This window comes from Dipteris shenzhenensis, chromosome 12 (genome assembly GCF_047967505.1).
Source record: "Dipteris shenzhenensis isolate YYH24624 ecotype China chromosome 12, Dip_SZ_1.0, whole genome shotgun sequence".
Lineage (NCBI taxonomy): Eukaryota > Viridiplantae > Streptophyta > Polypodiopsida > Gleicheniales > Dipteridaceae > Dipteris > Dipteris shenzhenensis.
The window spans coordinates 47,035,545-47,062,562 of record NC_141607.1 but is presented as its reverse complement, the minus strand read 5'-3'; the positions used below and the strand labels follow the sequence as shown (position 1 = coordinate 47,062,562).

Here is a 27,018-nt window from a genome sequence, read left to right as displayed (position 1 = left end):
AGAAAAATAGAGAAAGGCATTATGTTGCTTGTCATTTATGTTGATGCTTTGATAATCACAGGTGATAGTGATGAAGATATCCTTCATGTGAAAATGCTATTGGAACATAAGTTTGAGATGAAGGATTTGGGAGAGCTGCATTACTTCTTGGGCATCAAGGTGATTAGATCCACAAGTGGGATATGGCTCTTGCAGAGGCAGTATGGATTGGACATGTTGTCCAAATATGGGATGACAGGCTGTAAGCCTATTTCAGTTCCTTTGGAGCAGAATGTGAAGTTGATCGCAGATGCAGGTGAGCTTCTTGAAGACCCTACTATGTACAAATGCATAATAGGAAGTTTGATTTATGACTATTACCAGGCCAGATTTGAGCTATGCTGTTGGGTTGGTAAGTCAGTTTATGCAGGATCCAAGGAAACCACATTTGGATGCGGCTAGACACATACTAAGGTACATGAAGTCCACATTGCAGTATGGACTATTTTATGAGATTGGGGTTTAGATACAGTTGCATGGATACACTAATGGTGATTGGGCTGGTAGTATTTCTGATAGACGATCTACTAGTGGATATGTGTTCTCTTTTGGGAGTGTTGCAGTCACTTGGAGCAGTAAGAAACAGCCTACAGCTGCCTTGTCGAGCACATAGGCTGAGTATAGGGGTGCAGCAATGGCTGCATGTGAGGTAGCTTGGTTGCATAAGCTACTTTATGATATGTATCAGTCTACAGATGGGCCAGTTGTCATTTATTGTGACAACATGAGCAGTATACACTTGGCAAATAACCCAATCTATCATGCTAGAACAAAGCACATTGAGGTGCATTATCACTATGTGCAGGAGAAGGTTCTAGTAGGTTTTATTGATCTAGTTTATGTCAGCACAAAGGATCAGGTAGCTGACATATTCACGAAGGCATTGGGTGCAAAGAAGCTACGCAAGTTCAGAGACCTGCTTGGTGTGCAGGAATTGGGATTGAGCTCCAAGGGAGAGTGTTGAGATATCGAGCTCCACTCGTGATATGCTAGGGTGACCGTTGTGCATTTATGTCACCGACTTGTTAGCTACAGATGCAGTTGGTACACTGCCCATGAATAAAGCTTGATGACAACTATCTTTATGTACTCTAGTTAGTGGCTCAGTTAGTTTGCCACCTTAGTTAGCTGAGTTTGGTTTGAGACCCACATATAGGGTTCACCTATTCTTTTGTACTTAGAGTTCTTTTGGCTTTCACAACTAAGAAGAGGAAAACTATTTTCAGCCTCCACCTTTGTGTATATTCCCCCATTGTGTACGTGAGAAAGCTGCAAGTGAGACTCCTTCCTTCTCTCCCACTCTCTTCACAATTATACTAAATGACATGGTCTGCTCAAATGAGAGAGCCCCCACATTTGTTTGGTACACAAGCACACCTGAGGAATGATGATAACCAATTCAACCAAAGGGATTTGTAATTTGTTGCCCTTTCTATGCTATACTTAGAGCCTCCTTTTACTAATAGTAGGACTTTAGAATTGGAACATTACTTTCATCCATTGTAGATATTGCCAGTGCACAAGGAATGCTAACATTTTTGAAGGTTTCTTAGTGTAACACCCTTTGAGAGCTGCTTCTTGCATTTTTCCACTTCCTCAATTGCAAGTGGATCGCAAAATTTGAGTATTTTAGATTGTGAAGTGTCCACATCTTATTTTGATGAGTCTCATGAGACACATCAAATTCCACCTCCCTAGAAAGCATGGTTGGAATACAAGATGATCCTTGTGGAGTATTGAAGCAATAAGTAAGTTGGAGAAATTATCCTACTTTTCTTGCTTAGATGAGGAAAGAACAGTTTTTTGGAACCATGGGAGCTCTGTAGTGACTTCCAATACACTAGTAGAAGATACAACTTTTTCTATTTTAGGAAGCATTTCTTCATGATGACGAACATTGATATCATCATTAAAAATACTTTCATCAATCATAGTTTTCATTTTTTAAAGGAGTGAATGAGCTTTCATTGTACTCTTATGACTAGTAGCAAGGATCAATGTCCATTCTTCAATGCCTAGAGTGTGTAATAGTGTATTATTGCCTAATTCCCACCAAGTCATGCTCGATGATCTTCTTGTGAATGAGTTGTGAATATCTTTATTATATATAAGAGCAGTAGTATCTTGTACCACAGGACTAGGAATAGGAAGATTATCAGGGTATCCCAAGTCCAAAAGTGTGGGGGTTAAAGGCCATTGTACCTTAACCTTGGTTATGTACACATTAGGGGAGAATTGGGGTCTCCAAAGGGCCCCCAATTAGTGTTTCCTAATTTCAAGGGATTACGGAGGTATTTGAGGTGTACCAATGGGAGTGCTCCTTTTTGTGGGGCAATGCCATGTTGAGGTGGAGGGTGGGCAGACCTGCAAATAGCCCCTATTGGCTACTCCTCTTACACTGATGAGGACCACTCAAACCATCCCCCCCCTCAACCCATGCTTGACCCTTCTCCCATATCCACCTCCCCCAAACAAACCTACAAGTCATTCAAGAGGCGATGGGCCCTTCTGGGTGAATTTTCCCCCCCTCTCAGCTTGTTACAGGCCTGCCCCCTCCTCTTCTCTGGTCCAACTCCATTCTCCCTCCATTTTTCAAATGTGGGAATGCATTTGGCATCTTCTCTGCCCCCTCCTGCTCTGGTCCACTGTGTTTCTCCCTCTCCAACACCTCCTGTAGCAACTGCTCATTCTCTCTCGACTCCTAGCTATAGCACCTCCTACACCAGTAGCTGCTCATCCCCCTCTACTCTTTGTTCCTCCATTCCTAGCTACAGTACCTCCTGTAGTGTCTGCTCTGCTCTTTCTCCCTCCATTCCTAGCTACAATACCTCCTGGAGCAGCTGCTCATCCCCCTCTACTCTTTCTCCCTCCATTCCTAGCTATAGCACCTCTTGGAGCTTCTCTCAAGCTTCAGTTGCACCCTCTATACCTTCTCCCTCTCTCTCCCTCTATCGGAGCTGCTCTCTCCCTCCAAGCTGCACTTTCTAGTCCACTATTGCTGTTGTGACCTCTGTACAAGCATGGTGAGGAGAGCATACATGTACTCTATGTCCCACAGGAGTAAAAATGCACTGGGTGAATGGGTGCCTTGCACCTACAGCTTGAATGATTGGATAGTCATGAGAGGATTTGCCAAGGGTCCACATAAGCTTCCCAAGAGCAAAAGAGGCGATCTTTTGTATGAATGGAAGGGCCGCATCATGAAGTTCAAGCTTGGGAAGAAAGGATTGCTTGCAAAGGTGCAACATATCTACATGGGGAAGGACATGCGCCTTCCTCCATCAAGCAATCAATCGACAATACCATTGCATTGTAAGTCTGCATTTTGTGTAAGATTTTGAAGTGTAATGAGTCAGTTTAAAATTGTATTTTGAAATAGAACCAGTGTAATGAGTCAGTTTGAAATTGTATTTTGAAATAGCACTTGTGCATAGCAAACATATTTCCTTCAGACTTTGAGGAGTGGAACCAGTCGAGTGCTTCTTAGGTGAGTTTACTGACATTCATGAGGATTTAGGAAGGAAAATGCATGCTGGAGAGAAGTCCTCTGCTTTGAAACAGAGAAATATCTATTAGTATAATGCCAAGTACATTACTCCAAGGATGGCATTAGGCTATGGCCATCTTCAATGCATTGCAACACCACAACTTGAAGACATGGATTGCAACATGGTGGACACAAGAACAATGCAATCATACAAGGAAAAGATTGCAAAGGATGTGGGCATGGCCATGAAGTTTACATTTGGCTCTAAATGGGTAAGGTTGTCTTGGTTTATGCCTCTGCACATTTTTGCTTCTTGTTTTCATATTATCCAGATGCACAGAACAAAAACCATGTGGTCATGCAAGTGCCTACATGAGAATGCCCTTGAGGAATCGCTTGGGGTGAATTGGGAAAGTAGGTCAGGTGAACAAAAGGGTGATCTGTTTCAATGCCATGTATGTAAGGACAATGTGGTTGTCAAGTACCACATCTCCCACCAAATGTTATATTTTGCTTTCCAATATAGGCGATGGAAGAAAACAGGTGACAATTGGCTCCCCCTTGACTCTAACGATGATGATAATATAGGGGTAAGTTTATGTATTGGTTCTCATTTAGGAGATGTTAAGAATGTGACTGTCATGTCACAGTGGACTCTCAGGGACATGCGGGAACACATATTGGTCATGGAGGATGGCATGTCTGAGTCCTTTCACTTTACCTTAAATGGTGAAAAGGTAGGAAAGTGTGCAGAGAAGCTCGTGCATAGTGCCACTTTTATCCCTCCTGCAATATTGAAGATTGCCTAGAAAATGTGGGGTGGAACAATTGTGGATTTTGACAATTTCCAATTAATAGTGGTGCAATTAATTTTGATGTTTTGAATTGTTTTGGTTTCATGTCAATGTCAAGTTTTCCCAAAATTTTTATAATTCTTTTTATTTTTTATATTTAGAACATTTGGGTATATATAGGTTATAAAGTTACTTTAGTTTCAAAGTTTCACTATCATAGCTAACAAACTACCATGGATTCTGCTAGGTTTGCCTTCCACAATTTCATCTCCCGTACTTCATTAATTGATAGAGAGGAGGAGTTATTTCTAGTCTTTGATAAGAGCATAGATGTCCTAGGCACCTACTTGGGAGCCCGAGATGATTTTGAAGACCTCATCAAGTACATACAAGACTACATCATGAGTTTTGCATATCAACTTGATGAGTCTACAAAAAAGATGGGTCCCAATTGATTATTTCAAGTACTTGTTCAATCAAGAACCCAGGTTCGTGAAGCGTTTAAATCACTTTCGAGCCCAGCTCACACACCCTAGGGTTTAGGGAGGTGGACACTGATGACCTCCTAGCATGTGGAGTCATCGGAAACACAGGAAATAGGTTCCTATCTTGGGAAAGGACCTTTATTTTCCTTCTCCAGGAGGGACAAATGGAAGAGGAGGCCTCGATCTAAGCCCTGACCCTACCCCTGCCCTTTCCGATCCTCTTATTTCTGTAGATGAGCCCAACATCTACAATGAAGAGCCCATAGATGAAGAAGCTGAGGAGCGGGAAGCTGCATTGGCCCTGGAAGTGCTCCAACGACGTGCTGAACCCCATTCTACTTCTCAAATTCCATCCACCTTGGGCAACACCTCTGTTGACCCTGCAACAATGATATGGTTTCTTGCTCCCCTTCTTGTCGATGGAGAACAATACCTCTTTCTCCATGACATAGAGGTTATGTTTGGTCTCTGGGAGGATGAAGCTCTTGGTATCCTGTGTGGATATGAGGTGGACACAAGTATGTAAGAACTTGGGTTTTTGGGAGCAGATGATTCAATAGAAGAGGTTCTTGCTTTAACACTGGCCCAAATCAAAGATGCAGAGACATCAATCTACTCCGACCTACCTGATGTTCCAGAAGAAGCCTCCACATCTCACTCTAGACAGCAGGAGGCCTCTGGATCCATCCTCATTGACAAAGAGGAAGGGATTGAGCATGATGACTCCATAGTGGTAAGAAACTATGAGCTTTTAATTTCTTCTCTCCTGGTATACTTTTGCTTTAATGGAATTCTAATGTAATGTTGGACTGTTGCAAGAGGCATTTGATGTCAACCTATTCTCATCTCGACAATGCCTTGTTCGCAGTAGCTTCGGCCGAGATCACTCACTAGCACATTACCTTGGCCAAGCAAAAGGGCACTTTGTGGTTATCCACAAAAATTTTTCTCCACATGGCATTGATGACCTCCTGAAGTGCAAGGCCTTGTCAAGAGTGATTGGTCATGCTGACATCATTTGCAATGCTGACAAGGTTATTTTGGTGAACTGCATGGCTGCCCTCAATGCCTTTGGAACCAATTTTCAAGGTATGGCATTGACGGCAGCAACCATGTCCCTGGCCAACAATGACAATAGCAATGACTCTCTATCGACTAGGTTTAGAGCTAGGAGTGTATTTGGGAATTCAAAGCCCAATGTTCTTAGTGTTTTAGAGAAGAGAGAAAGGCTCTGAAGCCTTATTGTATAGAAATTTCATTTTATATGAATACAGCTATACTTTTTATACAGTGCCCCATTTTGTGTTCATTTATAAAATTTATTTTATATTGTCATTGTATTTTGTAACTTTTATTGTTGTTGGCATTAATATTTTCATTCACTATTATGTTCAAAAGCATGTGATCAGATAAATATTTGCGCTATAATGGTCATTTCTGAGCAATCTAGTAAGAATCTCACCGCACGGCAGAAGGCAAATGTGTTTGGCATCGCGCAGGGAGCCCAAAAATGGCAAAACCCGCTATGGCACATATGGGGCCTGTTTGACATAGCAGGTTTTGCCATTTTTGGGCTCCCTGCGCGATGTCGAACACATTTGCCTTCTGCCGCGTGGTGAAAAAACATCATTTGACCACTCAAATTCACACTGAACTTGCATAAACTGATGGAAAGCATCACGTAACATGTATAATAACATGGGAACAGTAATAGAACATAAAAATATCTTTTATTCATTGGCCTCAAAGGGCAGAGATTTACAAAATGATTCAGGTTACACCAAATGAACTAAACAACATCTAGGGCCTAAGGGAGGGATCGAAGCGGTAGATGTGCTTGGCGAGTGGAAGGTCCTTGTCCATCGCTGTTACTCTTTTGGCATGGATAGCACATAAGTTTGCGTCTTCAAAAAGACCTATTGTCATTTGCTCTGTTGCCTCTTGAATTGCTCCCATAGCGCCTGAAGTGAAACGCACATCACTCTTGTAATGCTGTGCTATTTCCTGTACAACACGCTGGAAGGGTGCACCGGGAATGAGATTGTCCATAGTGGTTTGGAACTTGCGGATCTCCTGAAGTGCCTTCACTCTTGATTTTTTTCACCTCTTAATCTTTGGGGGACCCTGCACTGGCCTTTGGACATGGCTCCATGGCTGCTTGTCCGCTTTGAACTTCTTTCGCCTCTCCTCCCTTGCAACCACCTCTTCAGACTCCTCTTCCTGTGTCTGCTAGGTCATTCGAGGTGGCCTCTTGTGCCTAGGGGTCTGCTTTGTCTTTGGTCTCTTTTCCTTTTCACGAGGCTATGAGACAGCAGGTTGAGGCTCTTGCTCAGCTCGTACTAGCTCAGCTCGTACTAGAGTCTCTTCAATGCTCCATGCCAAGACCCCACGGAGGAGGGAGGGGCAGTTGATCAGGATTGACTGGACTATTTTGCCCCTCTCGGGAGACCTCTTTACTTCCACGATTAGTTGTGTGGAAGGACTGAGAGGACCCCTCATCGTGCTTGGATCCTTCATCGTGCTAGGATTCCTCATGGTGCTGAGATTCCTGGGATCCCCCATGAGAGTCGGATGGTGGGGACTCGTGTTGCTTGGACTCTTTATGATGAGAACCGCCTTCAGATCCTTGGTGATCATTGCCCTCTTGCCACTGGGGCTTGCAGTGTGTTTGGAGGCCATGGCGTTATGAGGAGGACAACGGGTAGCATCTAAACGACATCCGGTGGGTCTACCAGTTTGTTTAACTCGTGCCATAGAAATGAGGGATTTTAGGGTTTTGAAGTGCTTTATATAGCCTTTTTTAAAGCACTTTAGGGTTTTTCTTTTAAATTAGGGTTTTTTGAGTGCACCGCCTCCCCCCCCAGTCTTTTGTCGCCAGTTTGGTAAAACTTAATCTTCACCACCCTCCCTCCCAACCCACTCACCCCTCCGCCCTACCATGTCGCACATGCAATTCTACAATTTCCAAACAAATTTGTGAATTTTGGAATCTATAATTGACTCAAAATAGTGTTAACTTTATTCATCAAACATTTTACATTTAGGGCTCTCTTAGGACCTAACGCCTCCCCTGTCTGACTCTACGTTGCAACCAAAGCACAACCCCTTGGCTCCCTGTTGAGGACTTCCAAGCAGCACATCTCCTTGTCTTCTTGACATGTTGAACCGCTTTTGCGAGACTTGAGACCTCTACCTTATCACGCTTGAGAGTCCTGGCCTCTAGACATCTATAAAACCAATCGAACATTTCGTGTAGTGCATTGCTTCGCGCGATACCACCCCCATGCCTTGTATTCTTGAAGTATGTTGCCTTTGCTCTGTAGTGTGATTTCTCCATTCCTTGAGTATTCCAAATGGACAGAGGGCCCCATTGCTCCACAAACCATGGTGCATGTTCGTAAAGAATATGTTGTAAAGAAAAACATTGTATTAGAAACATAAACTGACTCAAGTTTAAAGCGCAAAATTTCAACCTAAGTAGGATTACCATGTAATGTGTAATATGTGACTCCCCCCATGCTTCTACCATCAACGATATGAATTCTCCCAATGCTGTCCTGAATCTCTCATAATAAAGCTCATCTGTTTGACCTTGTTTAAGCAACTTTATAAATGCATCAAGCTTTGTCCATAGTTTTGCTCTCAAAGTAGCAATTCACAGATATGAAGCTTGATTTGTGGTGCACTCACAAAAATCTTTCCAGTACTCCCAACCTAGGGTGCTTTGAGCCAATGTATGTTTTTCTTTATCAGCATTGTGGTTAGACAAGAACCTCCTTGCCTTTCCCCCACCCATGGACACTTTAGCAGGAAGATTTTGTGTCTTTCCTGATTGTTTCTTGTCCTGCTTAAGCTTCACATTGCCTCCGTGAAGTCCCATTAGTGAGAGTAGTTCTTCAGCTTTTGCAATGCATTGTGTAGATACTTGCTGTGGCCTCAAATTCCAAGCATAAACTAGATGGAGATAGAGTAACTTATCAAGCATACCCAATTCAGCATGCAAAGTACACACATGTACCCGCTCCAATGGAATTGGTAGAGTGGGGTCCCACTTAGGATCCTTTTTGTGACGATCAGGGGCGGCACTTTGGTTGCAAGAAAGGATGCCATTTTCCCACTGTAGGCTTCCCTTTTGCATCTTCTGAGAGTGGGTGCAATACAAGCATGTCCATTTTGCATCTGCACCTGTATCACAACCATACAAGCACTTGAGGTCTTCAAATCACCAGCTAGATGCCATTCAACTTGAAACGTTCCATGCCCATCCACAATTAATGTTTGCCCTGCCTCTTGTCTTCGAATAATCCGACGGGATGCCGGTTCTCTCCAAAACCCACTTCAATGTCTCGTGGCACTCCTTTGGGGTCTCAAAGGCTGCAAGCCACCATATGTCCTTCTCAAATTGGACTGAGAAACCCTACTCAACTTCCTCATCCCCTTGAGCAAAACGCAAGGCGTCATTCATATGCTCACCCTCTCTAGCTTGTGCTCTTTTACCAACTGAGCTTCATCCATTTTGATAACAATTACTAGCTTGCCATCTGTACAATGAAAGAGAAATTCAGTAAGGATATAGAAATCAGAAGAAATAAAGTTGAATGTGAAGAGGGAGTTTTCTTACCTCAAGATCAGATTTGAATAAGGGCTTCATATTTTTTTATAAAAAGAAACCTTTCTTTTAAACTCTAAACTTTTTATATCATTAATTCCAATGAAAATGGAAAAGCATCTAATATTCCACTCACTTTTTGGGGTTTGTTGCCATTTTGGATGCTAGCTATGAATCTACATGCCGTCAGAGCTAGGAGGAGAAGGATTAGGCTCTAGGGAACAATACACAATGAGGGATTAGGGCTTAGGATTTGGATTTTATAGTCTAAGATAATCAGGTAACATGAATTATTGTTTGAAGTCTAGGATGTAAAAAATTAAGAAAATATTTACCTTTTAAAATAATTAAGTAAAAACTCATAAACATCCATACTCTTCTTGTCCTCTTTGTCTTGCAAAGGTTCCTTGTCCTTGTCTTCATTACCTTTATCTTGAAGTTGCTCAATAAATTTTTTCCAAAAAGCTGGAGCCAAACTCAACAACTAATCAAGTATAATCTTGATTGATGCATGTTTCAAAGCTATAAATAGTTTTACAGATAGATTTTCCTTGTTCGATTTCCTACTTCAACTTCCTAGTTTCAACGTTTGGACTTTGCCCCCAGAATTTAATGGTTGTCGGGCTTCGTGCCAAACCCATTGTCAGATTACCACTTGGACTTAACATTGGGCTAAACTTTTCCTTCTGTTGCCAGTCCCGTCTTTAGCCTAGATTTTCTATATTTCTTTTAGAGTTTTTGTGCATACTTCTTTTTAAGCTTTTCATCAGGGCTATTTTTCTTTGGCTCCTTTTTCTCAAGAGACTTCTCCTTCACTGGGCCCTTGGACCTAGTCACGTTCGTGATGTTCTTAATGTGCATACATACGGAGAAATCACACTATTCATGCGGATCATGATGGTAATTTCTCATGGGAAATGACCACCTTTGTTGCACGAGACTTGCCAATTCTTGCATGATCACCGCATTCATCTATGAGGTAGTGATTGTGATTGCTATGAATTTTGTTGTGGAAATTTTGTGATTGTTAGACCTCTCTCCAGTCGGTGCTTCACCGACAATGGGATTTTTGTTCTGGTGTCTATCCCCATGCAATAGTCACAATCTTTAGTGTTCGTGGCCCATCTATTTTGGTTCTAGTTTCTTTGTTGCTGGTTCCAATTTCTCTATTTATTCCAATTTTTTTGTTGTCCCCAAGTTCGTTGATGTTATTGTTGTTGTCGCTACTGAGTAGCCTCTAGTACATTTGCGCCAATGGCAACATAGTTTGCTCCGGTTGTCGGAGTTTGTGGCGATGCTTGACCTTGGTTTGCATGCATGTTTGGATTATACCAACACATCTCTGTTGGGTGATTCTTCATGCAGATACTGCACTAAAACTATGGCTAGTTTTCATCATTCCCAAGCTTTGGAGTTTGTGCTCAACCATCTTCTCTACTTCTCCTCATATTGAGTCCTTCGACTTTGATTTTTCTTTCTTCATGTTCTTATCCTTATTTTCTTTCTTTGCTACGTTTTTTAGTCCTCTGTGGGCTCCATTTTTAGGATTGGTTCAAGGTGTCTATTAAATAAACCTAAATAAGATTTGTCTATATACAATGCCAGGCTTCTGTTTAGGCATTTCCTTATTGTGTTTGTGATCTTCAAGATGTTCATCTCAATCTCAATCCATGGTCCAAGAAGTGCATCTTTCTCTAAGTCATCTCAAACTACAAGCTTCATCAGCAGTCATGAACCTTCAGTCCCTTCATACCATCCAAAATCCAATGTGAGAATGTGCATGTCTCGTTGTTTGAACATGTTGGCGAGCAAATGAATCTTTTAGTGTCCTCATATGAGCTTGAGTCTTCAACAAGGATTTAACCTAAAGAATCAATGCAAAAGTTCGAAAGTTACCAACACACCTACCTAATGTTCATTCTACTACCATGCAGGATATCAATGCACAATTGTCACCTATGATTGCTCCAATATCATTTGCACCTTCGCCTTCACTAGCTGAGCAAAGTGCATCTACTCCTCCCAAAAACCTAAGAAAAAAGGGAGGGATCCACATTGATAAAAGGTCCACGAGTTACGCTAGGAGAAGAAAGCGATCTTTGACATCTGAGGCTCAGTTGAAGGAGACATGCACTACTATGGTTGTGTTCAAAATTGTTTGGGGAGATTAGGTGTGAGAAAGTTGAGAGCAGTGAGGACACAATACTTTGGTTTCAATTGTGAGGATCAAGATTATTACTTAAATGCAACAATCACCCCCCTGAAGAATTGAGCAGGTGGAGTATCTTTAGAGATAATACATCAGCCTTTAAAAATATTCATAGCTTGGGGAATGCAAGGCTTGCACGTGTACAAAAGAGAACAAGGTGTTTTAGAAATCCACATCTAATCGGGCATATTGCACATATTGCCATATCATGGATGGAGTGCTATTTTTCTTTGAATGCATAAGTGATGCCCACAATAGGAAAACTACACTTGATGGATAATTACACAAGATTTGACGATTTCACACTCTACAAGGAGGAGATGTCAGAGAACAACGAACGGTTTGCTAGCTATAGTCATTCTAGGAATGTTAAATGCCAAAACATAAACATTTGCAATGAATGGTTTGCTAGCTATAGTCATTCTAGGAATATCAAATACCAGAACATAAACATTTCAAGAAGGGAAAACTTGAACTTAAAATGGAGACACCACGTCATATGACAGATCATACAACACATCGTCATCTGACCGAAATATCTGACCGAAATATACTAGTATATTTTTAAAAATCAATAAACTTGCAAGTCACCATGTCACCTTCATGCCTCAGAGCTAACTTTTGAGGCTTCATGGATGATGGATCATGAGCAATGGTACATGCATCTAGTTTTATCATGTTGTGTACCTTGTCTTCTTTTCCATTCATCATGTACTTGACTCTTGTGTCTGACCTCCTTTTTTTGTATCTTGCAAATTTATATGCTTTATGATCTATGGACTACCATCCATCATATGTGGCATCTTGCCCTATTATTTCACAAGGGATGTGAATTTTCTATGAAGTTAAGATTCTTGTGTGTTTTTCAAAGTTTAAGTATTGATTCTAGAATCTATAGGCATACGTCATGAGTCATGATAATTGGCCTCTTGAGCCTCATCATGATCCTTATGCTCGTCTTCTACTACACCGTAGCCATGTTTCTTAGATTGAAATCCAATACATGGCACTACAATGCAGTCTGTCTTGAACTTGCTGATAAAATTAAAGTAACATTAACACAAGGTCTTTCGCTTTATTAACAAGAAACCTTTTCCTCTTTTTGGATGCACTATTTCTATAAGAGGTCCACAAGCACTCACATGGCAAGGAGCTAGCTCTTGGCTAAGCATCCGAACTGAACAACCCTTTTTTCCCCCGTAGTATGAGAGCTCTTCTTCCACTTTTCTCCTATCATCCATGTTTAAGACCAATTATCTCAATATTTATTCCAAACCTTGCACCTCCTTTGTTTCTATTTCTTGCTCTTTCCCTTGAAATTCTTGATCAAAGACAAAAGTTGCAACCTCCAAAGGTGGATGATAATTTGTCCACCAACTAATTGCAAACCTTGCACCTCCTTTATTTCTATTTCTTGCTCTTTCCCTTGAAATTCTTGGTCCAAGACAAATGTTGCAACCTCCAAAGGTGAATGATAATCTGTCCGCCAGTTAGTTGCAAGTGCCTTGACCTCTTCGTTCCTCGAAGGATACAAATCATCTAGACTCAATTTTTTCAATCATCCTATCCATCCCTTCATACATCTTCGCAATGCAAGAGTCATTCCCATCTAGAGGCTTCAACATAATGATGATAAGCTTTATCATTTGAATGTGAGCATCATCTAGACAGCCAAAATATAGCAATGACGAGTGAAGTAACAACACGATTACCCATTTCCATGAAAGGCTCCTCCCAATACAACTTACTGATACCTTTCAAAATATCATTCAGTCTACGTGCCATGCAAGGAATGAAAGAAACTGTGGGTACTTAGCCTCAATAAGCTTCCTTGTTGCTTGTTAGAATTGGAAAAAAAGTGAATAACGTGCACCCACATACTCAATGGCTTCCATCCATATGGTAGCCAACATCTTGGTTGGCGTTCCCTCTTCTGAATTCTCAATAGCTTTAATGAAAGTGCTGGCCCCTCTAGAGTATGCAATGATGTCCTGAATCGAGTGGTTCCTAGTATCACTCCACCCATCCAACATAAGTATGTCTCCAATGGCAGCGGATCTCTTTGCCTCCAAAATTGTTGTGCGCAAGACCTCGCATGAGAGAGGAGTGTATGATGGTACAAATGTTGCAATCATCCTCACTATATCAATAAAATAAGGATTGGTCTTGCATGAGGGAGGAATGTATGATGGTGAATGGTAGCCACACACCTATACATGCAATAATGAAGCCCCATTCCAAACAATAAAATAGAAATAGATGCAAAAAGAAAAGCCGCCCTCTGCTAGCACACATAAGAACCTACTACACTTGGGCTGGGGATGGGGTCGAGACCTGGAGGATCAAGAACCATAGGTCATGTCCCAAAACGATCCTGCCGTGCCTGCAAACGTCCTAGGCTTTTAACACTGAAAGGCAAAGAGAGATGCCCATCCTCTTAACTCCAAATAGATACCGGTGCCTCTCCATCCTTTTCTGCCCCACACAAGCTGCATCCCACTTGCGTGCTGCTCCTTTCACATTGTCATACTTGGAGATGGGGTGTCCAAGGAAGGATATTTTGATTGGTCTCAATGACAAGGAGGGGCCATTGAAGAGGTAAAAGGTCAGGGAGCTGCAAAAAGCCGCAGTAAAAGGATAGATAAGGTGAGACTACCGTAACAGAGAGACGGGTTAAAAATTTTGCAGCAAAGCAAAGGAGAGAGGGACAGTAAGAGGAGGGAGGTGATACTTGAAAGCTTGCAAGGGAGAGAAAGAAGAAAGAAATTTATTAAAGTCTTTGGAAGACCGAAGGTTCTATGAGACTGGGAAAATCCAGTTACAATGAGCTGAATGGGTGAATTCGACTAAGTGGGAATCTATACCCAAACAAATACAAAATATCTGAACCGATGGCCAGAGAGGCTCTGGCAGGGAACAGTGAAGTGGAGGAATGAAACCTGTGATAGAGCATTGACGTTGGTCAACCTGCATGGTCCACTGTGGTCTCATCGTAGTAGCTCTCCATGGAATAAGTGCCACTGTCACCCCCATCGGCTGTGTCCCTGGTCCGGCGAACGTGGATCAAGTTCCCAAGCCTCATCTGTGCATCAACACGCTGGAAGGTCTGCATGTTTCTCACTTCAGATCTTGATTGCGCCATCTCCCCAGGAACTACTGGTCCCTGCTATCTGACTGGAAAAAATCAGTGACCACCCTCTGGGTGGAGTGTGGTTGATCTTGTCTCTGTGTCTGAGCAGCTGATTTTGGGGTGTGAATGAAGATCATTAAACATCCCTGATCTGAATGAACCAAGAGGCTGAAGAAGGGTTCAAATCCACATCTCTGAAAAGACAGTGGTGATGGCCTCGGATCTCTTAGTACACAGGATATCTGAAAGCGCAGTAGATGGAGCATGGACCACATTTCGAGTGGGATGCATAAGTTGAACCAGTTGATGGAACACAAGCCTGTCGACAAGATACATCAGAGTCGGAGCAATCATCTGTGCCAGCTCTGGCAACACAGTGCTCCAATCACCAAATGAGCACACAAAGGCCATGTTCACAGTGATAGTTGCCAGTGTGGAGCATGTGCATACTCGGCTCCAGTTGGTTATCAAGCTGCTAAAACCATAGCATCGAGTCTTATTTGAGTTTGAGCAGCACGGCCATAGCAGTAAGCCTACCGGATCACCGGTTGGAGCAAGAATCATAAATCAAAAAGTCCAGTTGAAATACGAAGATCCAAATTGAAGAGTAAGGAGAGTTGAATTGATAAGTCCAGGTGGAGTAAGAAGGCACAAATCAAGGAGTCGAGCTGCAGCAAGATGGCTTAAGTCATGCAGTCCGGCTATTGCACGAAGACTCAAAACAAGAAGTCCGTCACCAACTGCACCAAGGCCCAAAACATGAAGTCCATCACCAACTGGTCCTGGTGCACTTGTTGGTCAGAGAGTTAGACCGGAGTGACCAAGACCGAGACCACTCAATCATGTGGATCCTAATCCAGCAGTTATAGTGCCAGAGCGAACAGCTACTAAAGACAAGGCCACTCAGCCTATTAAAGTCACCCCATTCTCTGCAAAACCCTCAAGGTGATCCCCCCAAGAAACCCTATCATATGCCATCTCCAAGAGTTCATCAGCACCATCAGCTTTTTTCTTTTCGTATCTAGGTCTATAGCAGTTTCACTCTGTCAAAGATGACGTTCAGGAAAGTAAAAAACTGGGACAATAAATGTGATCCTCAGGGCCACAGCCTCGGCAATCAAACGTTGGTTTGTGCCCCTCAAGAGGCACCCACCCTTCCAAGCTTTGTTCACCATTTCGCACAGATTGGAGTAGACCCAAGCATGTCCCAAAAATGACAGTAGAATTCAAGTGGCAATCCACCGAGATTTCGTGTAGGGCCACATTATACAGCTCCTTCTACTGTCATACATTCATTCTTTTTTCCTAGGATTGGCTCCGGTACTAATCTAAGAATGGGACATATCCTTCTACTGTCATAACACTTCGTAATGTCTGCAGTTTGTGATAAATCAGATCACTCTGTGGGTGGGTTTTGTCTCCTCCAATAAATTCATGCATATCCTTCTTGTCCTCAGTCCATGCCTTTCCAGGCTTCTTCGAAACACCTGCATATTTCCTCAGCTCTTGAATTTTGAGGACATCTTCCCACATTTGAGCATCAGCATATATATTGCACACAAGTACGTATGCAGCAGCAATGTTAGGATCTAAACAAACAATTTGATCAATGCATTCTCTTGCTAGATGCACGTTGCCATATGTTTTACAGGCACTTAACAGACACAACCACCCAGTGATATCCACTGAGGCTGGCATGCTTCGAAGTAGCTTTTCCGCCTCTGTCAAGTGACCTGAACGGCCAAGAAGGTCAACCATGGAATGTAAATGCTCTTCGGTTGGTACTATGCCATGCTCTTGTGTCATTAATTTGAAGTAATGATAGCCTTCCTCTATTGCACCTGCATGACTGCAGGCAACTAGTATGCTTGTATAAATTTTTCCATCTGGTTTGTAGTCTTGCTGCAGCATGTCCTCGAGACATTGCCCAGCCAGCTTGTAGTTACCATGCTGGGCGTGTCCTGCAATCATTACACCCCAACACACGGCATTTCGGTAGGGCAATTTGTCAAATACTTTGCAGGCCTCCTTCAAGCAACCACATTTAAAATACATGTCAACAAGGGTACTTCCAACCACCACATCGAACTGCAGTCCACTTCTCATGATCAGATAATGCAAAAGCTTGCCCTGTTTTATAGCCCCTACACTACCACATGCTGTCAAGATGCACGAAAAAATAACCATATTAGGCTTTACACCTTCCTGTTGCATTTGCGTAAAAAGTTCAAAAGCACGATTATCATGTCCCTGCTGCACATAACCCCATATTATTGTACCCCATGATACCACATTTCGATTCAGCCCATCAAACACTTGCTGAGCCACCCCCATGTTCCCACAATGGGCATACATGCCAATGAGGGCGTTACCAATTACTTCATCGGATTCCATCCCATTTCTAATGATTTGGTCATGTACAAGCTTTCCCTTTTCTAAATCTTCTATGGTGCCACATAGTTTTAATATGCAAGAAAATATGAACTCATTCGGCTTAATGCCCTCCTGTTGCATTGCCTTGAAAAGCTCAAGAGCCGGGAGATTATGCCCTTGCTGAATATATCCCCCGATTAGTGACCCCCATGATATCACATTTTGACTGGCCGAATTGTTGAACACGTTGTGCGCTTCCTCTAAACATCCACATTTTCCATACATATCAAGAAGTGCACTCCTAATAACAATGTCAGATTCGAGTCCACTTTTGATGATTTTATCATGTATCAGTTTGCCCTGCCGTATGGCTTCTATACTACCACAAGCTCTAAAGGCACACAAGAAAATGACTTTATTTGGCTGTATGTCTTCATGTTGCATTCGTTCAAATAGCTCAAGAGCAAGAAGGCCATGCCCATGCTGGGCATATCCCCCTATTAATGCACCCCAGGATACCACGTCTCGATTTGTCAGTTCATTAAATAATTCGTGTGCTTTCGGCAGGCTCCCACATTTGGCATACATGTCAATGAGGGTGTTACCCACAGTTACATCTGATTCAAGGCCACTCTTTAAGATCTGATCATGTATCAACTTCCCCTGTTCTAAGGCTCCTATTTTGGCACATGCCTTCAACACAGACATATATATGAATTTATTTGGCTCAATTCCCTTTTGTTGCATTTTATCATACAACTCAAGAGCCCTATCGTTCTGCCTATGTGTCACATGTGCTGAAATGATTGCATGCCATGTAAAAACGCTTGGTTTTGCAACCTTGCAAAATGCCAAGTTTGCTTCCAACAGGCTCCCAGACAAGGTGAACAAGCGGATAAGGTGGTCCACAAGGACAGCCACTGAGTCAAGTCTGTTGCTGACCATAAGATGATGCACGAGCTTACCAGCGGCCGGGTCCTTCTTTTCAGTGCATATCTCCAGCAGAGGATAGATAAGGTATCGTGATACACGTACTCCTCGTTTGTAGATACGGTCCACGGCTTGAATTGCACCGTCCAGCTGTTGTGCCTTACACATATCGTTAAAGTCTCCAATAAAGCCATAGGTTCCGTCATTGCGCGCCATGCTTATTAAGCTACATGAATACTAGATCAATACGTAATTTTCAAGGCGACGATCTCTGAACAAAGATTATTCAGAAATTGGAGCCTTCTACCTGCTACAGACTGTTTTCAGAGTCAAATATGTTGAAGAGGGTCATACAACATCCGTTATTTACCCTCCCATCATGATATTCTCACGAGTCATGCCGTTCAAAATTTGAAGGGGGGTTTTCATCCGCCCGAGACTCTAGCCTCTTCGCACTGATTCGCCCACCAAATCGAGAAATCCAATGTGGAAACTCGGAGTCATAGATCGGTGGCTAAAATTTTTACGGGCTGCCTTATCGGTGCGCCCCAACTAAGTGTCAAGGGGGCGCGGACTGCTCCCCAAAAATACGATGTGGAATCCAAGTCATGGACGGGTGGCTAAAATTTTTGACGTGGCCTTATTAGTGCATCCACCTGAGTGTCCACGAGCGCCTCCACCAGTCCGAGCATCGCACACAAGACTTGAAGACTGGCAACCTTACTAACTAGGATAGCCGTTTTGAATAACTAGGACGGACGTTTTTGGCCCTGCAAGGGTCCTAAGGGATGACTTGGTTAGTGAGTTGCTAATCAGGGCCATAGTTTTGAAGTTGGTTCATTTGGTCAATTTGACCTTGCAAATTATGGTTAGTTAAAGGCTTAAATGTGGGTTAGTAGAAGTTTAAGGGCTTCTAATGTGTTTAGGGTTTAAGGTTTTTGTTTGCTTGTGGAGGTCCTAAATGTTTTTTTGTCTTTTATCCTAAAGCTTTTGTCATTTGTTAGGTATCTCTCTCGAAAGATGGAGGCCCTCTTTGTCTCTTGTATGACACCACATTTATATTACTTTTGCCAAAATAGGCACTCGTCCCCACTTTTATTTAATGGTCCATCCACCACACACACACACACACACACACACGTACACCTTTTCACTCTTTTCTCTCCTCTCTTTCACTCATGTACCTTTCCTGATATTCCTTCACCTTCACTTGCTTTTTCTCTTTTCCTTTCCTTCCAATTTACACCTATTGTTTCCTTTCGTAAGTTATTCAAAATATTTTCAAGCTACTTACACTTGGACTTATATGACACTCCAAAAGGCAGGGCCATAGTGGGATCCCCACCTTGTTTGTGAATACACTTTGGATCATTTACTATATATGTGAATACAAGCACGGATAGACACGCTCATGAGGGTGGACGTAGATTTCGAGGATTTTCCCATCCACGGACGGGTGTGAAACCCCTCTAAGAGCCCATCTCCATGCACCCGAGGACAGCCATGTCACCCACGAGATTTTAGGACCTGGCCATTCGGAGATCGATAGCCAATCCAAGAGAAGTCGAGGGCACCCCCTAGTGCTTAGAAACTCTCTTTGGGTTTCGGCTGCCGCTATAAGGGCGGTCACACATTAGTAGCCGCCCACCCATGCAAGAAGAAGGCTAGGCGGCATGTGTTTACACACCAAGCGGACGAACTATCTCAAAAACCTCTTAGCTCACAATGTTGCATCAAATTTCAACAAAATCCATTGGTATTGAGCCCAGTTCTCAGGGCTAGATGGGTTGTCCATGCTCGTGGGCGGCCCCTAAAATGCGGGACGAGAATCACATCACAATAGGTCGAGGCCATGCAAGCCCACACCCCTTCTTGGGCATGGGTGGGCACCAGCCTAAAGTCTAGCATAATTCCCCTTATTCTAAAGTTACTACTAACAATACAATTTATATTCCCATTGGTACCATTGTGTTATGTATAAAGTGGTTTCACTTATAAGATGGCACATCTTTAGGTCATGATGTCCATTATCTAAGCTTATAATTACAATGGCAACTTGTTTTCAAGGGATTTCAAATGAGTATCCATCTTGTATAGTTTCTACTTACAATCTCCCACCTTTAAGTTGAACCCTAATTTTCTATATTTCAACATGTTTCCCTTCACAAAAGGTCCCTTAAAGTACCTATTGCTAGGGGGGCTAAATTTCCAAGCAACACAACTAGAGTCCCTTGGGAATGCACACTTCCATTAGAATCCTTAACTAGTCCTTCTAAACTAATAGTGGGAACAGGCTCAAGAGGGTAAGAAGATTCTTGAGTCAAGATATTAAATTTTGTGTTAGTAGGTAAGATCAGTTTTTATTAGCAATGCCTCCCTAGGGGGACTGCTTTAGTGCAAAGTTGAGTTACTTTTGGGAACTTTCATTTAAAAGATGCCTTTTTATTAGTGTCCATATCCCTTTCTTTATCGCAACTTGCATCACTGAATATTCAATAGGGTGAGGATTCTAGCCATGCAAATGGTACCTAATGGGCAGGATACTTTGCAAAAGCCTTAAAATAGATTATTTGAATAGGTTTACGTTTCTCATATGTTTGTGACAAATTTGTGCCTTTCAACTAATGAATGGATCAAAGGGGAACCCATTGAAGAAGTTGTGACCATCAAGAATAGGTTTGTTCCTCCTTTTCTTTGAATTTTCATTTCTTTGGCATGCTTGTGTGGGTTTCTTCCATTCACATTTTTGCCTTGCGACTTATAAATTATAAACTCATGTTGCTAGAACTTGTGCGAGAGAAATCCATCTCCTTATATAACGTGTCTTTGCTTGTATTATTGCAGTGATATTGCAAAGCACTTGTCCTTGTCAAGTTGCACCACTCTATGTTAGGCGAGGACACAATGAAGGCTATAGGCAAGGATTTCATGTCGAAAAAGGTCAAGTAAGAGGTGGCCAAGGAAGAGACAGTTGACGTTAAAGCTACCACTTCATAAAGTTATGACCGTTTTGGTGATACTATAGACTTGATAGGTGGTGCTTTTGCTCATGCATTGTTTTAAGTACGTCCTTAGTAGATGTTTGTGTGCCAACATAGGTGAATTTTGCATGTAAAGAGGCTAGTTTAGTGACCTTGCATGATGGCCACTAGCTACGAAAGATGAAGCATCTATACATGTTGTCAGTTGGCATCAAACAAATTATTGCTCCTATTGACCATGTTCTTCACCTTCATTGTCAAGTTGTGCACCCTTTCTAGCTTTGCAAGTCTGAAGCCTTTCCAAGTTTGGATTAGATCACCAAGTTGTCTTCCAACATCTTGGTGAGCCTTGATTGATTTTCAAATCGACTGGCTTGGGATGTTAAGCTTTAAATCAAAAGTTTCGTCTTCATTAGATTGCAATTTTCCTAGCCATTGCAACGAGATTTTCCCCATTTTTGTGATGTGATTTGATATGCATCTTCTAAGCTTCCACTCTTGAGCTCGTATCATGTCCCTTGAAGGCCTTTTTGTCGGGGTAAAGATCGAGAATGTGCGATTACTATTTGAATCATTCTTGTCTCTCCCATCTGCAAGATGAATCAAGATTAATAAACCCTTAGTCTTTTGGTCACATGAAATTGTAGTGTTTGGTTGTGTTGTATTTACTTGATGATCTTCATGTATGAAAGTATAGTTGGTTGATTCATTTAGTTTGTCATCTTTGCTCATTTAGAAGTCTTTGAATATGAGTGCTAAATTGCCCAAAGACTTAGCTCTTTGGAGACTTAGTCCTCTTTCTTTTTTCTATCAATTAGGTATTGCCTCTTTCCTATCTTTGTGTTTTGGATTCTTGTTTTTACAAGTTGTTTAAAAACATATCATTGCAAAGTTGAAAAGCTAAAGTTCAAAAGTTAATAAAAAACTTGAGAAATTGCTATGAAGCTAAAAATTTCTTATAATATTGCAGCTAAAAAAGCATCTTGAAGATGCAAAATATTGATATGCTATCAAAAGTTGAAATACTACTCTGTTTTTCAAGTAAGACATTGTGATTGTTATAGATTTTAGAGTTGAAACATGCCAAGCTTATCCAAATTTTTATAATTGTTCTCAAAGTGGAAAGAGTGATGTTGAAATTGAAACATTTCAAATGCAAATGCGTGTTCCATGAGCTATTACAAAGCTAACAAATTAATTCTAAAGTCAAACATTTTGTTATGATATTGAAAATTGATTATAATTGCTTTGAAGTCGGAAATTTTGGTTATGATTGCTAAGAATCTTTTGTGAAACTCTTCTAGGGATGGCATATACATTTAATGGCCTAAGATGAGATGTCCAATTATCTCTTGTTATATTTGCTCAAGGATCATTAAAGAATTCAATATTTGACTTCTCAAAGTATAGCTAAAAGTTTCTTCTATCATTTATGATGCCTTCATAAGAATTGACATGCATATCATTTATACCTCAGACTATATCTTCGGAAATAAAATTTGATGAATGATGTATTCATCATACATAAGTTTTAGGGTTTGAGAAATATCAAAAAGTGCAACTTTGGGGTCTAATAAAAGACCTGTCAATATTAGAAAGTGAAGCTTTGGTGAACGTTTTTCTTCAAAGGTTTCAATCAAATCTAATGCATGGAAAGAGTTTACACCTGGCTTCAATGGGTTGCCAAGATTTTCTCTTTTATTTTGTTAAGTAGTGGTGCCATTGCTAGTGCAAATCTACAAGGTTGCATCGTAATTAGTAGAGAGAATGGATTGGTCACTATGCTATAATTGGCATAAAATGCCAAGATTTGAAATACAAAGTCTGAAATGGCTAGTTTTCTCAAGCATCTTCAAATGGCTGAAAATGCCATAGGCTATTTTCCATGAGTCATGGAAAGCCTTGAAGAAACCTAAAACCCTCATTACCAAAATGTAGTACTACAGTTTTGCAGCTATGTCATGCATCTATATGCTAGTTATATTTACCAAAATATAGAGTCCACAACAATCCATTAGGGACACTTTGTGACGACCCTAGCTTGCCTATACATATATGGATCTATAGGGACTCACAAGAAATGTATAGATCCATAAATATTATTGGGCATCCCATAAGGCCCAATGACACCCATTTGAATAGTTGTGAGCCCATAATAGGACTCATAAAATACCTTAAGAAGCTTTTGTTGGTGTTTCTTTGTTATGGTATAAACCTGCATAGGGGGTTGTGCTACTAATGATTATATCTAGGTGTTCTCACCCATTAATAGCATCACATATCTATAGTCGATATGTGGGTGATAATCATGGAACAATGCCTGATAGTCATTAAATTCCCTTGCATTTTGCCATGCAATTGTATGCAAATCTATCTTGGTCCATCCAATGGATTATACTAGCATGTAGCCTAGTAGTGTAGTTGGTAGTGGCATGATGCAAGATTAAACTTAGAGCTAGACTGCAAGCATGTTTTATTTGGTGCTAGTGGGCCACGGGAGGCATCTTGGACTTGTATCAGCCTCTTTCCTACAAGTACTAGGAAGCTAGATTGTAGTGGATGTCATATTATTATATTAGTGAGTCCATTTAGCATGAATTAAGCATTTTGTTGACATTTGAGACTTCATTTCATCCACCCCTTCTAGTGATAGCATCATCCATTTCTTCTAATGGTAGAGATGTAGGCTTTAAAGTTTATTGATGGATTGTCATCTTCAGCTCACATCAGCCCAAAGGTATGAGCTTCGCTTTTTTGTTTGTTATAAGTTGAGTTTAGCTTTAATTTTTTTAATGATGTTTGAACATAGCATTATAATACTTATTCCATGATTTTTTGATTTTGCTTAGTACTTATTTTAGAATTTATTAGTATCAGGATGTATTTTTAGTACTTGTTTTAGCTAATGTCTTAGATGAACATGCATTACTATTACTAGTAGGTCAGTTACCTTAGTCAATTACAAGTCCATATAAGGACGTACATGGCCTTGTATAGAGCTACATATTTTTATAAGAACCTAGATGATGCTTATAACTATTGTAGAGGTCACTTAGATGAGGTCCGAGGAGATATAAGATTGCAAAGCATAGGGCAAAGTGTAGAGATATTGCTCATCATGGGGAATGAGGTTTGGTCCATACAAAAAGAATTTTCTTTGAGCTTTCAATACCAAGCCCTTTATAGAATTTTCAAGGCTATGATTTGATTAGGGGGTTGGCCTTGAAATTTCTTTATTATCAATTTTGGGTATAAACATGCAAAAGGGGGAGATAGTCTACATGTTGGAATATGAAGCCAAAGTGAGTCAAAAATGAGTGTACTAGGTGTCTAGGGGGTGTTTTAGAGTCTAGTGAGTCCTAGACATGCCACGTGTCATATTGGGAATTATCCCATATACACTATGGCTTTCTAGAGTCTAGTGTCACACTATATAATGATGTACTTGTTTTGAGTCATTTAGATCAATCAATATCAAGCTTTATCTACATGCGAATACTTTGGTTATTGCCTTTTTCTTTCCATTTTCCATTATGCCTTTCATTTTTCCTTTTGGTGCTCTCCCACTCCACATGTTTCTTCATTTGGTATCAGAGCTAGCTTTTGTCAAGGAATGAGGAAGCCCTAAAACCCATCTCAGACCTATGGAGAGGCTAGCTCCTTGAGCTCTTCTCCTTCACCCGAGCCTCACCGTTGAAGACCTTGAAGAAAGAACCGCACCAACATGAGCTTCACCGACATCTTCATCACATTGGGTGCCCTCAATCTTCTCCAACAATGAGTTTGACATTGGCTTCTTCAACGGTCTGCAACACTTCAGCCAGCTACTCTTTCTCAACCCGCCATTTACAGCTACTCTCTCTCAACCCGCTATTTATCTGCATTTTTGTCCTCCATCTTCTGCAAACAGGCGCCATTCTCTGAGCTTTCTACCCACCCTACCACTATTGTTGCTTGCAACTCTTCTCCTACATTCCGCTGCCCTTCTCTGTTGCAAGTAACCACGTGCTGCACCTACAATCTGCTCAACTCCCCACCCGCTACTAGAGCAACAACCTTGATGCCAGCCCATGTTGGCTCCTTGATGCTGCTACGCTGTCCCACCGTACATCCATGTTAGATCCAACTTATCTGTAGCGCCTACCTCCTGGATCCAGTGTGCCTGCACGCAGCATTTCAAGGCCATTGCTTTGCTGGCCTTCTAAACAAATAGAAGTCAAAGATTCAAGGTCGGAGGATCTGCAAGGTTCTGCTCCAATCATTGTGCCTTCAACAGATTCATTCAGCTTCAACTTCAAGCTCTTTCCCGTGCTTCAACTGTTTGTGTGCTGAAGCTACCCTAAGTCAGTTTGTTGCCATGGATTTCTCTAAGAACAACTTCGAAAAGCTTACTGGTAAGAACTTTCTCATTTGGCAAAACAAGATGAGGCTTCTTCTCATCAAAGAAGGAGTATGGAATTTGGTAAGAGGAAAAGACAAGAAACCATCCTCTGATGAAGAAGAGGAAATTGTAACTTGGGAATATCTCAACAACAAAGCTCTTGCCCTCATCGGTTAGTGATCCAGTTATTCACCATCTAGATTTTGGTTCCACTGCACATGGATTGTTGAACAAAATGGAACTTTTATTTGGTTCCTGAAGGTTGGGTGCTCTGCCCTTGCATTATGCATAAAAAGAATGAAATAAATTGTGGTGTGTGTTGGTCAATAAAGGTTCTCTGCCTTAGTCCTCCTAAAAAGATGTATTAGTTTTCTTGTTTATTTGTGTGTGGCTTCCTACCACTTCATGTTATGAAGCCATGGGGGGATGTATTGGAAGGAGTCCTTCCATTGATGAGTTCTCCATTGTTGAGCCTCTGAGCCATGCTTGGTAGAGCCTCTAAGCCTGTTGTGACATGCTCTCCAGCCTCTGAGCCATGCTCTTAGTCTTTTGCATCCATGCATGTTGGGCCTCTGAGCCATGCTAGATGAACCTCTGAGTTTGTTGTACCATGCTCACTAGCCTCTGATCCCCTCTGAGATTGCATAGGCTAATAGTTGGATATTGTCATGGGTGTGGCTTCTCTCCTCTATTCTCTCACCTTGCCTTCATGGGGGGGTGTTGGAATATAAAGCCAAAGTGAGACAAAAATGAGTGTACTAGGTGTCTAGGGGGTGTTTTAGAGTCTAGTGAGTCCTAGACATGCCACGTGTCATATTGGGAATTATCCCATATACATTATGGCTTTCTAGAGTCTAGTGTCACACTATATAATGTTGTACTTGTCTTGAGTCATTTAGATCAATCAACATCAAGCTTTATCTACATGTGAGTATTTTGATTATTGCCTTGTACTTTCTTTCCATTTTCCATTTTCCATTATGCCTTCCATTTTTCCTTTCTGTTCCTAGAGCTAGAGTGGTACTCTCCCACTCCACATGTTTCTTCACTACACACAACTCAATGCTCATGAATCTCCTTCATTCATTACGGGATGCCAGACCACTATTACATCACACACACTAACTTACATTCTTCTTACACCCTATGAACAAGAAGGTTGTTAAGACCCTTTATGCTCATGCTATAAATATCCACCTCATCATCTCTATACCACTCTATAACCATATATCCACGGTGTCTATACATCAATAATCGTCCCTGCAAGCTTGTATATCACATAGGCCTAAATCCTCTCCAAAAAAACAAAACATATCTTTACCCAATGACTTAGTAAAGATATCTGCAACCTAGGCATTTGTCCGAACATATCTCATGCCAATCTCTCCACTTATCTCCTTCTCCTTGATATAGTGATAGTCGACTTCTATGTGCTTAGTCCTTGCATGGTAAATGGGACTTTTGGCTAGCATTATAGTGCTTATATTGTCATTGTATATCACAACTAGACCATCAATGCATGCACCCACCTCATGAAGAAGTAATCTCAACCAAGTTTCTTCACATGTTGCTATGGCAGCCCCTCTATAACTTCCATGCT

At 41.4% G+C, this 27,018-nt stretch overlaps 1 protein-coding gene across 1 annotated transcript; it reads right to left on the bottom strand.

Annotated features, from left to right (window-relative positions):
* Positions 1-16,076: 16,076 nt before the first annotated feature.
* On the bottom strand, positions 16,077-18,224 carry LOC147896311 (pentatricopeptide repeat-containing protein At5g27110-like). The gene has a single exon (XM_087382262.1). It carries the CDS (start codon positions 18,222-18,224, stop codon positions 16,077-16,079), a length of 2,148 nt encoding a protein of 715 aa, XP_087238388.1.
* Between the last annotated feature and the right edge of the window lie 8,794 nt (positions 18,225-27,018).